The following is a 13887-nucleotide window of genomic DNA, read 5'->3' as shown; positions in this document are numbered from 1 at the left end:
CACCCTCTTCCGATCCTCAGACACCTCGAGCCGCGGATGCGCTGTTTCCACATCCAGGGTGACGGAGACTGGGGGGAGAAGCAGAGAATCAGAGAGTCCCCGGGGGGGGGGGGTCGGGGGGAGACTCGGGCAGCGCGGCCCCGGGACCGGGGGAAAGGCCGCTCGGCCTCGGGCACAGGCGGGCGGACAACTGGACGATATCCCGGGGATTTCCCGCCCCCCCGCCAACATCCCACGGACAAAAACATGTTTCCCGGCGTTTCCTAATCGGGGCGGAAGTGGAGGGGAACCGGGTGAACGGTGAGAAATAAAAACAAACTGCTGGAGGAAGTCCGCGGGTCAGGCAGCACATGTGTAAGGAAATGACAGAACACGTTCAGGTCGGGACGCTGCTTCATTCTCATGCTCCCCTCTGCTCCCCCGGGACAAAGAGGTGCAGCAAAATACTGTACTCTGTTTGTATGTGTGTGTGTGTATGTGTGTATGAATGTGTGTGAGAGAATGTGTGTGAATCTGTGTTATGGTGTGTGGTGTGTGTGTTTGTATGAGAGTGTGTGAGTGAGTGTGTGTCAGAGTGTGTGTTAGAGTGCGTGTGTGAGTGTATGTGTGTGTGTGCACATGTGTGTGTTAGTGTGTGTGTGAGAGAGTGAGTGTGTTAGAGTGTGTGTGTTAGAGTGTGTGTGTGTGTGTGCACATGTGTGTGTGAGTGTGTTAGAGTGTGAGTGTATGTGTGTGTATGTGAGTGTGCGTGTGCGTGAGGGAGTGTTTGTCTAAGTGTGTGTGTGAGAGTATGTTAGAGTGTGTGCATGAGAGTGTGAGTGTGTGTGAGTGAGTGTTTCTCAGAGTGTGTGTGTGTGAGAGAGTGTGTGTCTATGAGTGTGTGTGTGAGTGTGTGTTAGAGTGTGTGTGTCTGTGTGTGTGCAACTGGTATGAGAGTGCGTGTGAGAGAGTGTGAGTGTGTGTTAGAGTGTGTGTTAGAGTGTGTGTGTCTGTGTGTGTGCAACTGGTATGAGAGTGCGTGTGAGAGAGAGTGTGTGAGTGTGTGTTAGAGTGTGTGTCTGTGTGTGTGCAACTGGTATGAGAGTGTGTGTGTGCGTGTGTGAGAGAGTGTGTGTGTGTGCCTGTCTGTGTTTGTGTACATACACACACGCGTCCATACACTGCCTAATGTATCCCACCATTGTAACAAGATAATCAATGTTATTCACTTCACCTGTCAGTGGTCATAATGTTTTGGCTCATCGGTGTGTATACACCGGGCAAAACTCGTAATGCTCTCTGTGCGTGTGTAAGTTGGGCAGAGCAGCATCTGTGTGTAGGTGAGGGGAGGTAGTGGAGCAAGACAGGTGGGTTCAGGTGAGTGGGGGGGGGGGGTGATTGGTAGAACGATCAGGTGGCGGGAGAGAAGGGTGGAGATGGGAACCGAGGCCGGAGGTGATGTGCTGAAGCCAAAGGGATGAGAATGATGGATTCTGATAAGAATTAAAGATGTGGTGAGAAATGTAGAACCGGAGGGAGGTGGAGCGCATGGGATCCAAGAAAAGATAGCTAATTGGATAGAAAATTGGCTTCATGGAGGGAAGCAGAGGGTGATGAGGGAAGGTTGTTTTTCGGACTGGAGGCCTGTGACCAGTGTCGTGCCTCACGGTTCCGTGCTTATATCAGTGATCTGGATGAGAATGTACATGGCATGATTAACAAGTTTGCAGGTGACACAAAAGTGGGCGGTGTTGTGGATAGTGAAGACGGTTGTCAAAAATTGCAGCAGGATCTTGTTCGGTTGGGCAGGTGGGCTGAGGAATGGTTGATGGTATTTAATACAGGATTAGATACAAATTTAATATAGGAGTGCAGTAACATAGTTCCTTGAAAGTGGAGTCACAGGTAGATAGTGTGTTCATATAAGGTATCGGCACAATGGTCTCCATCAATCAGAGTATTGAGTATCGAAGTTGGGATGTCACGTTGTGGATATATGAGACGTTGGTGATGCCACATTGTGTTCAGTTCTGGGCACCATGTTACAGGAAATATGCTGTCAGTTTGTAAAGGCTACAGATAAGATTTACGAGGATGTTGCTCGGACGTGAGCAGGCTAGGACTTTATTCCTCGTAGTGCAGGAGGATGAGCGGTGATCTTATAGAGATGTACGTTATCGTGAGAGGAATAGATCGGGTAAAAGCACAGAGTCTCTTCTCCAGAATAGGGGAATCAACAACCATAGGTTTAAAGTCAGGGGGGGGGGGGAGATTTAATAGTAACCTGAGAGGGAACTCTTTTACACAAAGGATGATGGGTATATGGAACGAGCTGTCAGAAGAGGTAGTTGTGAGAGAATTTGTTAAAATTATGACAGGCATAGAACGAGGGGACAGTCGGAACCCAGGGCGAAATACGAGAGGGCATGGCTTCAAGGTGAGAGGGGCAAAGTTTAAAGGATATGTGCGGGGCAAATATTTTCCACGGTGTGGTACCTGGGATGTGATGCCGGGGGTGGTGGTGCAGGCGGATTTCCCGCCCGCCAACATCCCACGGACAAAAACATGTTTCCCGGCGTTTCCTAATCAGCGTGGAAGTGGAGGGGAACCGGGTTAACGGTGAGAAATAAAAAATAAACTGCTGGAGGAAGTCCGTGGGTCAGGCAACACATGTGTAAGGAAATGACAGAACACGTTCAGGTCGGGACGCTGCTTCATTCTCATGCTCCCGTCTGCTCCCCCGGGACAAAGGTGCAGCAAAATACTCGTAACATACATAAACATGTGTGTGTGTGTGCGCGTGTGTGTGTGCGCGTGTGTGTACATATGCACACACACACAGTCACACATAGACAAACATATACACACACGCACAATCATAAACACATTCACACACCTACATACACAGACACAAACATATACACACGCACACTCATTCACAGACACACACACACACAGACACACACACAAACACGCACACATAAACACACACACACATATACAAACATATACACACACGCACACTCATAAACACATTCACACAGCAGTGTAAGAAAATAACTGCAGATGCTGGTACAAATCGAAGGTATTTATTCACAAAATGCTGGAGTAACTCAGCAGGTCAGGCAGCATCTCAGGAGAGAAGGAATGGGTGACGTTCCGGATCGAGACCCTTCTTCAGTCTGACCTGCTGAGTTACTCCAGCATTTTGTGAAATAAACACATTCACACACACACATACACAGACACACAAACAAATACACACGCACACTTATTCACAGACTCACACACATACACACACACACATACATAGACACACACACAACACACATACAGACACACATACATACACTCACACATGTATGCACACATACACACACACACACACTTATGCACACACACACACACAGATACATAGACACACACATGCACAGACACGCACACATACACACGCACACGAACGCACGCATACTGATGGATATTCACTTTCCAAGCCAAAGGCTTGTTCACTCCTCAGGTCCAAATGCTTTTTGCTAAACTCAGATTTTTAGCACAGTAACTGCCCAGGTTTCAAGATGTTTGTTGTTCAGCAAGTTAGGAATCTAATCATAGAAACAGAAATTTTCATTCAACCCTTCGAGCCAGCACCGCCATTCAATATGATCATGGTTGATCATCCAGAATCTGTACCCCGTTCCTGCTTTCTCCCCATGTCCCTTGCTTCCGTTAGCCCTCAGAGCTCTATCTAACTCTCTCTTGAAAACATCCAGTGAATTGGCCTCCACTGCCTTCTGTGGCAGAGAATTCCACAGATTGACAACTCTCTGGGTGAAAATGTTTTTGCTTGTCTCAGTCCCACATGGCCGACCCCCTTATTCTTAAAATGTAACCCCTGGTTCTGGACTCCCCCAACATGCGGAACATTTTTTCTATATCTAGCCTGTCCAATCCCTTAAGAATTGTATATGTTTCTATAAGATCCCCATCTCAACCTTCTAAATTCCAGTGAATACAGGCCCAGTCGACCCATTCTTTCATCATATGTCAGTCCGCCATCCCGGAATTAACCTGGTGAACCTACGCTGCACTCCCTCAATAGCAAGAATGTCCTTCCTCAAATTAGGAATCCTTCCTCATGCCAATACCCAGTCTAGGATGGCCTGCCCTCCAGTTGGTTCCTCTATATATTGGCTTAGAAAACCATCCCGTATACATTCTATGAAATCCTCCTCCTCTGTGTTGTTACCAATTTAGTTGGCCCAAAATATATGTAGATTAAAGTCACCCATGATAACTGATGAACTGGTTGTTCCTCGGCTGCTTATTGGTACGTTATCCTCAATTGTTAGAATTATACTTGTGTTTTGGAAATCCTTTGCAAACTATGAACTCCGTTAAAATTACTCCTCAGAATTTACCGTGCTTCATTTAAAACTATAACTGTGTTTATTCTGCGTCGTTAGCTGGAAGTGACCGCGCCTTGGTTGGGAGGGACGACCCACGGCTGTGAATAGTGATTATTGACACCTAACCCCTTCAGCAGTGAGCACAGCAGTGAAATAAGTCAGTCTTTGAGATAAAGGTTGATGCAGTGTAACCCCCTTATAGCGAGAGCACTTGTAGGTGCTTATAGCAGATAAGATTTAAAGTCTTGACTTAAGTTTAGGGCTCTCAGACGGGTAATCTCAATATCATCACCACACGCACATACACTCGCACAAGCGCACACACACACACAGTCCCTCTCTCACACTCAGGCACACACACGAATAAACATACACACACGCGTATATATACACACACACACACTGACTCTCAGGTAAACCAAGATCTTACCTTGGTGGCCACGTATCCTCTTCCACTCTGAAAACAGAAACAACAAACAAGACTGAAGAAAACTCTGGAATCCAATCCGCCCCTCTTTCTCTCCCCCTCTATGTCCACCCCTCTCTCTCCCCCCTCACCCCTCTCCCCCTCTCTTCCACCCTCGCCCCTCTTTATCCCACCATCTCTCTCCCACCCCCTCTCTCTCCCCATCCCTCCCCCTCTCTCTCTCCCCCTATCACTCTCCCCCTCTCTCTCTCTCTCTCCCCATCCCTCTATATCCACCCTCTCTCTCTCCTCCCCTCTCTTTCCCCCTCTCACTCTCTCCCCCCCTCTCTCACTCCCACTCTCTCCCACACACCCTCCCTCCCTCCCTCTATCTCGCTCTCTCTCTCTCTCCCTCCCTCTCTTTCCCCCACCTCTCCCCCTCTCTCTCCCCCTCCCACTCCCTCCCTCTCTCTCTCTCCCACCCCATCTCTCCCCCCTCTCTTTCTCCCCCCTCTCACTCTCCCTCCCCCCTCTCGCTCTGCCTCCCTCTCTCTCTCTCTCCCTCCCTCCCTCTCTCGTTCTCCCACCTCTCCCCCCTCTCTCTTCACCCACTCTCTCCCCCTCGCTCTCTCACACACAAATCCGATTAAGATTTTTGACCGAAAAGGTTGATGAGGGCAGAGCTGTAGATGTTGTATCCATGGATTTCAGTAAGGCATTCGACAAGGTGCCGCATGGTAGGCTGCTCTGGAAGGTTAGATCGCATGGGATCCAATGAGAGATAGCTGAATGGAGAGCAAATTGGCTCCATGGAAGGAAGCAGAGGGTGATGGTGGAAGGTTGTTTCTCAGACTGGAGGCCTGTGACTAGTGGTGTGCCCCATGGTTCGGTGCTGGGCCTGTTACTGTTTGTCATTTACAGCAATGATTTGGATCAGAACATACATGGCAATGTTAGCTGATTTACAAAACTGAGTGGTTTTGCAGATAGTGAAGATTGGTGTGAAAGATTGCAGCAGGATCTGGATCGATTGGCCAGGTGGGCGGAGGAATGGTTGATGGAATTTAATACAGAGAAGTGTGAGGTGTTGCATTTTGGGACATCTAACAAGGCAGGAACTGCACCGTAAATGGTAGGCTTCTGGGGAATGTTGTAGAGCAGAGGGATCTAGGAGTGCAGGTGCATGGTTCCTTGAAGGTCGAGTCACAGGTAGATAAGGCGGTCAAAAAGGCTTTTCGCACATTAACCTTCATCAGTCAGCGTATTGAGTATAGAAGTTGGGATGTCATGTTGCAGTTATACAAGGCGTGGTGAGACCGCATTTAGAATATTGTGTTCAGTTATGTCCACCATGTTATAGGAAAGATGATATCCCCACATCTACAATGGTGGGGAGTGTGGTGTGTGTGATGGACTGGGCTACATCTACAATGGTGGGGAGTGTGGTGTGTGTGGGGGACTGGGCTACATCTACAATGGTGGGGAGTGTGGTGTGTGTGGGGGACTGGGCTACATCTACAATGGTGAGGGGTGTGGTGTGTGTGTGATGGACTGGGCTACATCTACATTTCTCAGCAATTTCTTGTGATCTCGGCTGGACCTGCTGAATTTCCTCAGTCTCCTAAACAAGTAGACATTGGGTGGCATCTTGGTTGTTGCTTCACTCTGCCTGGTCCACAACAGACCACTGGGAATATTAACACCGAGATGCATGAGGCTCACAACCACTTGCACTTCGGCACCAGTGATGCTGATTGGGGCTTGTACTCCATCGGCATTACTGAAATTAACGCACAAACCCGCACGTCTTCGGGATGTGGGAGGAAACCGGAGCACCCGGAGGACACCGGTCACATGGAGAACATGCAAACTCCACACAGACAGCTCCTGAGGTCAGGATCGAACCCATGTCTCTGGCACTGTGAGATATCAATTCTACCATTCCTTCTCTTTTGTGAATATTTCTATACTAAATTCTTACCATGTTCTACGACGGATTTGCGCCGTTCCAGCTCTGGAAGAAGAAACCAGTGTTACATTGGAACAACGAGCATCAGAGACAATGAAGATCAGAGTCAGGGGGCAATCCAAACAAGGCTGGAAATAAGTGCAGCACAATGAGGGAAGTTCCACGCGGGTCAGGCAGCTGCAGAGAGGAACAGGATTCCCGGTTTAGGTTCACAGGGTCTCATCAGCCTGGACAATGTCAGATAGTTACCGGTGTGAGACAAGTGTAGCGGCAAATAAAGGAGGGAAAACAAATGGTGTGGGACATGTGAAGGGCAGGAGAGGGGAATGACGAGGAACGGATCAGGTAAGTAAATACACTGTGGGTCCGGGGACTGACAGACTGACCAACTGTCTCGCCCACGACTGACAGTTGCTGCGGGAACCTGTGATCACGGTGATCATTGTGTGAAACAGTTGGGGACAATGTTGAGTCTGGAAGGCTGCGAGATGCCGGATTCAATGGCGGGCGGTTCCCCGGCCTCTGCTCAGCCTCATTAGATCAGTGCAGGAGAGCGAGGGAGAGCACACGCTGGGACGGGACACGCAATGAACGGGACAAGTGAAGGAAAGCTCAGGTTGACAACGGGGAACTGCACAGAGATGTCCACCCACGTGATCACCTCACCTGTGCTCTGTCTCCCCGCGGTGGAGATCAAACACAGGAAACAGAGACAAGTGCAAGTGACGCTGTGTCCAGTTAAATTTCCCCCCACTGCACCGCCTCATGCACACACAGATGTCACATCTGCCCGTTTACCCCATTACCCCACCTCCCGGGCCACTGATACTCTCTCCAGGGCCAGGGGCAACAATTACCGCTGGAAGGTCAGAGCCCGCGGAGAGTGCTGTTTCCCACTGAAGTTACACTGGGAATCAGGGATTTCCTGACCCGCATCTCACGCTGTTGTTTAACGCACCTTTAATGCGTCTGTTTTGTTTCACGTTCCAAAGAAACACAGCGCCGTTGGCGGCAATGAGAAGACAAATGGTGAGGACCAGCGGCAGGGCCCAGTCAGGAACGCCAGCAGGGAAGATCTCATCTGCAGAGTGAAGACAGTAAATCAGACAGTGACAGTGTCTGACACACACACACAACAGCTTCCCCCGCAACCTCCCGCCGTGACATCAGTGTATACTGGGGAAGCTGTTGTGTATGTGTGTCAGACACTGCATGTGTGTATTATAAATAAATAAATATATATATATATATTTATAAGTTTATGTATCAGCATACATACATACACACATATACAAACACACATACACACACACACATACAAATACACACATACACATACAAATACACATACACACACACATACATATACCTTTACATATACACATATACACACACACACATATATATATATATACCAGTTTATGTATCAGCATATATACTGTATATATCTGTAACAATATATATCCTCACGTGGGCTACAAAGGTAAGTTTTAATGTAATTCCCAAGGATGAATTTTGGGACGGGTGGGAGGAGCCAGCCACTTGGTCTAGATGATGCCCCATCATGGTCCATGCCGGACAACGCCACAGATTGTTGGTCCTCCCTTCCATGGGGTGGCAGCAGCGGTTTGCAATGTGGTGCATCCCGACATGCGCACGTGGAACCTCGCTCTCCCAGCGGGCAGAGCAGCGACTGGATGGAGATTTACAGTGACGGGCAATTAGATACTCATGGGTTACCCTTGTAGACTTGGACAGAGAGCGTTCAATTCGGGGTAGTCATGAAAAGACAACGTTGGAGGTGACGCGTCTGTTTATACCGCGTCCCCACAACTATTCAGATCAAAGCTTCATCTTCATTCACATTCTTATGATTCACTCAGACACTGGTGTCACGGTGATTCAAGTGAACCCAACCCAATGGAACAGAACCCTCTTTCCCCCGCACTGGAACCACTGCCCGACGACATGGAGCCCATTTCCCCCACAATGATTGTGGACCCATGTGGCAACTGAATGACCCCATTCGCCCGGTGCCAACTTCCACAGGTCTCGGGTAGTCATCCAGACACCGTTCCCTTCACGGTTCTGCTTTGTAATCGGACCATGACGACTCCATCAGTAGAACCTTCATCCCAGCCCTAGTGGTGTCAATGGTTCCCATGTGGTCAATGTGACAGGGCCGTGCGCGCCAATGCTCTGGCAGTCCTCATGGTTTGTCCATTTAAGACTTTTCAGGAGAGCGTCAGGGATTTAAAAGAGTTTGTGTCGATGTCCAACCTGTTTGGACAAGTTGTGGACTCAGTTGGCCTTTCATGCAGATGAATGAATGAATACGTTTATTGGCCAAGTATGTGCACATACAAGGAATGTGCCTTGGTGCTCCGCTCACAAATGACAACACAAACATACAGTTGCCAATTAAGAATAAATTATGATGCAGATTTAAAAGACAGTAACGCGGCAGGATGGGCGCATGCAGTAAACATCCTTTAAAAATCAGTGATAATTTCCCCACAGAAGTGAGATGTGGCTGAACCATCAGTGAGAAACATGTGAATACCCCAGTGAACATTCAGGGCAGTCGGGGTTTCAATGGAATGTAAATCTCTTCAAACTTCAATGATCAAACAGAAACGTTTACAAACCTGGTATTTTAACGATTGCCTCAAGTTTTAAGTTGAATCGTCTGATCTGAACAATACATTTGAACTTGTTCGTTGACTGCCTCGTTACTGTCACCTGGCTCTCCACATTTATAAGACCTTCCGTATCTTCATGGTATCTTGTTTCAGCTTGTGGTAAAACCTGTCCATCCTCGCCGATCCACACCATCTCTGGTCCAGGATACCATCCACCGGATTTACACACGAGCTGGATTCCATCTCCCTGGTATCCCAGCAACTGAATCCGGGGCTTACTCCCCAAACCTGCATCAGTGACAGATGTAGAAATAACAATAGTCAGGAAGAATAGCAACTTGGACCAGTCAGCATTTTGTTCAAGGTGCCAAACCCTCTTGCAACAATACTTATACAATTTACAATTATTTCTAGATCCAATGCAAAGTCTTTGAGCTGAAACATCAACTCTGCTTCTCTCTCCCCAGTCGCTGCCTGACCTGCTGAGTGTTTTCAGCATTTCGGTAAATAAATCCAGGTGGGGTTACATGGTAAATGATTGGGCCCTGGAGAGTGTGGTGGAAAGGAGATCCCCACTACGGGTGCTGTCTGTTAGGAGTTTGCACGTTCTCCCCGTGACCTGCGTGGGTTTTCTCCGAGTTAGACAATAGACAATAGACAATAGGTGCAGGAGTAGGCCATTCAGCCCTTCGAGCCAGCACCGCCATTCAATGCGATCATGGCTGATCACTCTCAATCAGTACCCCGTTCCTGCCTTCTCCCCATACCCCCTCACTCCGCTATCCTTAAGAGCTCTATCCAGCTCTCTCTTGAAAGCATCCAACGAACTGGCCTCCACTGCCTTCTGAGGCAGAGAATTCCACACCTTCACCACTCTCTGACTGAAAAAGTTCTTCCTCATCTCCGTTCTAAATGGCCTACCCCTTATTCTTAAACTGTGGCCCCTTGTTCTGGACTCCCCCAACATTGGGAACATGTTATCTGCCTCTAATGTGTCCAATCCCCTAATTATCTTATATGTTTCAATAAGATCCCCCCTCATCCTTCTAAATTCCAGTGTATACAATCCCAATCGCTCCAGCCTTTCAACATACGACAATCCTGACATTCCGGGAATTAACCTAGTGAACCTACGCTGCACGCCCTCCATAGCAAGAATATCCTTCCTCAAATTTGGAGACCAAAACTGCACACAGTACTCCAGGTGCGGTCTCACCAGGGCCTTCGGTTTTCTCCCACACTCCAAAGACGTAGAGGTTTGTAGTTTATTTGGCTTGGTGTATGTGTAAATTGTCGATAGTGTGTGTAGGATAGTGTTAATGTGCCAGCATCGCTGGTCGGTGTGGTGGGCCGAAGGGCCTGTTTCCGCGCTGTATCTCTAAACTAAACATACCTTTAAAGTTAATAATATCAATGCATTTACTTACTCACCTTGAACTCGCAGTTGGGCTGGAGATGCTTCATACCCAGTTCTGTCTGTAACTGAACATGTATATTCCCCTTCATCAAGCCTCCTTACGTTCATTATTCTGAGGGAAATGTTCCCTTTGGCCAGTTCATCTTTAAACAGTTGGGCCCTTGCTCTGTAATCCTGGTGTTGAGCGAGGGCGTCACTTTGTCCATGTCTGTACACGAGGACTGGCGAGGCGAGACCTGACTTCGTCCACTGCACCTCCATGTCGCTGGTCAATATATCTGGCACAAGCTGACACTCCAATACCGCATCTCCACCTACAGTGGCTGCAAAACCACCATCGCCCGGTACAATTACGGCAAATTCACCTGGGGATCAATGCAAATAATTGAAAACATAATTATTTAAGGAATCAATCATGTAAAAATAGAAAACAAAATTAACATCAGGAAAGTTGCATCGTTCTGTGCGCACAAAGAAAAACAGCATTTGTTTCATGAGGGCTTGAATACAATGCTGAGGGATGTAATGCTGAGGCTATCGAGGGCACTGGTCAGGTCGCATTTGGGGAATTGTGAGCAATTTAGGGCACCATAACAGAGGAAGGATGAGCTGGCTCTGGAGAGAGTTCAGAAGTGGTATCTCAGAATGATCCCAGGAAAGAATGGGTTAAACATAGAAAATAGGAGCAGGAGTAGGCCATTTGGCCCTTCGAGCCTGCACTGCCATTCAATATGATCATTGCTGATCATCCAGCTCAGTAACCTGTACCTGCCTTCTCTCCATACCCCCTGATCCCTTTAGCCACAAGGGCCACATCTAACTCCCTCTTAAATATAGCCAATGAACTGGCCTCAACTACCTTCTGTGGCAGAGAATTCCACAGACTCACCACTCTCTGTGTGAAAAAATGTTTTCTCATCTCGGTCCTAAAAGACTTCCTCCTTATCCTTAAGCTGTGAGCCTTGGTTCTGGTTAACATGTGATGAGCGTTTGACGGCTCTAGTTTAGGAAGGAGGGGGGGGGGGCTCAGTGAATGGCGGAGCAGACGATGGGCGCAATGACCTTAATCTGCTCCTATCACTTAGGACCTTGTGACCTTATGATCCAGAGATGAACCCAGGATATGAACATTTTCACGCGCTGTTCACCATTTATGTTTTATATAACGTTGGGGTCTCAACACCAATCCCCGTGGTACACCATGCCTTCCGTCTTGCCACCCAGAGAGAAAAAAAACACTGGCACTCATTCTCTGCTTCTCCTGCTATCCTGATTATCCATGAAAATGTGGTTGCCTCCTGCTCCTGCAGTCCCCATCGTCGCCCACAGAGGGAGAAAGAACCTCGCACCTGATCGTATTAAGTGATGTGGACAACTGCATTAAAATGGGTGGATAATAATAATAATAATAATAATTATTATTATTATAATAATAATAATAATAATAATAATAATAATAATAATAATAATAATAATAATAATAATAATAATAATAATAATAATAATAATAATAACTTTTATTTATCTGGCGCTTTTCATGCATTTGAATGCAGCCCAGTGCTTTCCACAAAAACAAACACATGTCTAAACAAAAATACAATTTAAAAACAGTGAAGACATAGGCTGTTAACATCATACAAAACACAGATTTACATCAAAATATAAAATGTAAAATGTAAAATGCAAAATTGAGAGTGTAAGACAAACGAGGTAAAATCAGCTTGATTAAAAAGATATGTTGTGTTAACTGCCGTTTAAAATCCTCAACTGAGTGGGCGTCTCTCATGGCCCTGGGTCGTCTATTCCACAGCTTGGGGGCGGAGCAGAAAAAGGCTGCTTCCTCAATGTTCTTACTGCTGCGGCATTGAACGGGACTCACGTTGTCGACCTCCCCGTGGTGAGCCCTGTCAACTGACCTCAGTCAGGCGAACGACAACAAACAGAGACAGCAGAAGCAGAAGCAGCTTCATAACTTCTGCCTCCTCAAACGCAAGAAGTAGAAGAGAGGCTAACAGGCCGGCATCAACAGACCTGAGCGCTCGAGTAGGGGCATGCGGAAGGAGGGACTCTGTAAGATATGCTGCTCCCAATCCATTTAGGGATTTATAGACAATAAGGAGGACCTTATAGTCTACCCTGAATCATACAGGAAGCCAATGGAGGGAGTGTAATACTGGGGTGATATGTTCCCTTTTGGTATTTGTTATATGAATCTTCTGACTCCATGAAGCCCCCTCCACGAGATAAAGAAATATCAATCAGACAAGATGTTGTGGTCATTACCGTGGGCTGAGGTGAGGATCCCGTGCAGTAGCAACACAGCGCAGTGAAACACTCCCATCCCAGTAGAGGGGTCAGTGCCTGAAGGAGAGGGAGAGAGAGAGGGAGAACAGTGTAAGTGTTAGACCCGTGATGGACGGGAAGCTGTGATCTCCCCCCCCCCTCCCCTCCCCCTCCGTCCCCGCCGCCGGTGTCCCCCACCCCCACTCACTGCTGACCGGGGGCTGAAAGGTCACACCTTGTGCCGGGTGGCCAAGGACAACCAGTCGCCAAAGGGCTCCAGTCCCCGCACCGAGACCCCGGCTCCCTTTAGAATCTGCTCCTTGAGTCTCCTGTCACGGGGGTCGGGTCCGGGACGAACCTTCTCCCGGGAATTTCTTCAGTCACCCCGGCCATCAAACCTGTCAAAGGACAGAAAATGGATTCTGAAGTCAAAAGATGTCGGAACAATAAAAATAATCAGGGGGTGAGATTATATTTGCCAGTGAAATAAAAAAAGTGAACGATGTCTCCCGGGTGTCTGCTCCCTCGTTTGCTCTTGTTTCTTTCTCCCCCTGTTTTATCCGATCTGGACCTGTGATTCCTGGCCTCCATTTCTCACTCAGCCCCAGAACAGGAGAGTCCGAGCGGGAACTCAAGTCAACCTTATTATCATCTGAACATGACTGCGAGGGTCAGCGCAATGAACATCTCGCTTGCAGCATCTTCACAGGCACAGAAACACAACCCGTACCCTAAAACACCAATTATATATAACAACGTAAAACAATATAAACAAAACAACAGCT

The 13887-nt window shown here is 47.8% G+C and overlaps 1 protein-coding gene across 1 annotated transcript; it reads right to left on the bottom strand.

Moving 5' to 3' along the window:
• Positions 1 to 3: 3 nt before the first annotated feature.
• Positions 4 to 13160, bottom strand: LOC144591846 (butyrophilin subfamily 1 member A1-like; the record flags this gene model as incomplete). Its single annotated transcript, XM_078395857.1, has 7 exons — positions 13103 to 13160; positions 10834 to 11184; positions 9409 to 9690; positions 7719 to 7841; positions 6773 to 6805; positions 4816 to 4842; positions 4 to 68 (listed from the first exon to the last, which is right to left on the bottom strand). Coding segments are annotated over exons 1-7 (939 nt in total), but the record flags the coding sequence as incomplete, so codon positions are not given.
• Between the last annotated feature and the right edge of the window lie 727 nt (positions 13161 to 13887).

The sequence above is a fragment of the Rhinoraja longicauda genome, unplaced genomic scaffold, assembly GCF_053455715.1.
Source record: "Rhinoraja longicauda isolate Sanriku21f unplaced genomic scaffold, sRhiLon1.1 Scf002297, whole genome shotgun sequence".
Lineage (NCBI taxonomy): Eukaryota > Metazoa > Chordata > Chondrichthyes > Rajiformes > Arhynchobatidae > Rhinoraja > Rhinoraja longicauda.
Note: the sequence above shows the minus strand (reverse complement) of the source record. Positions and strands in the feature narration are given on the sequence as shown.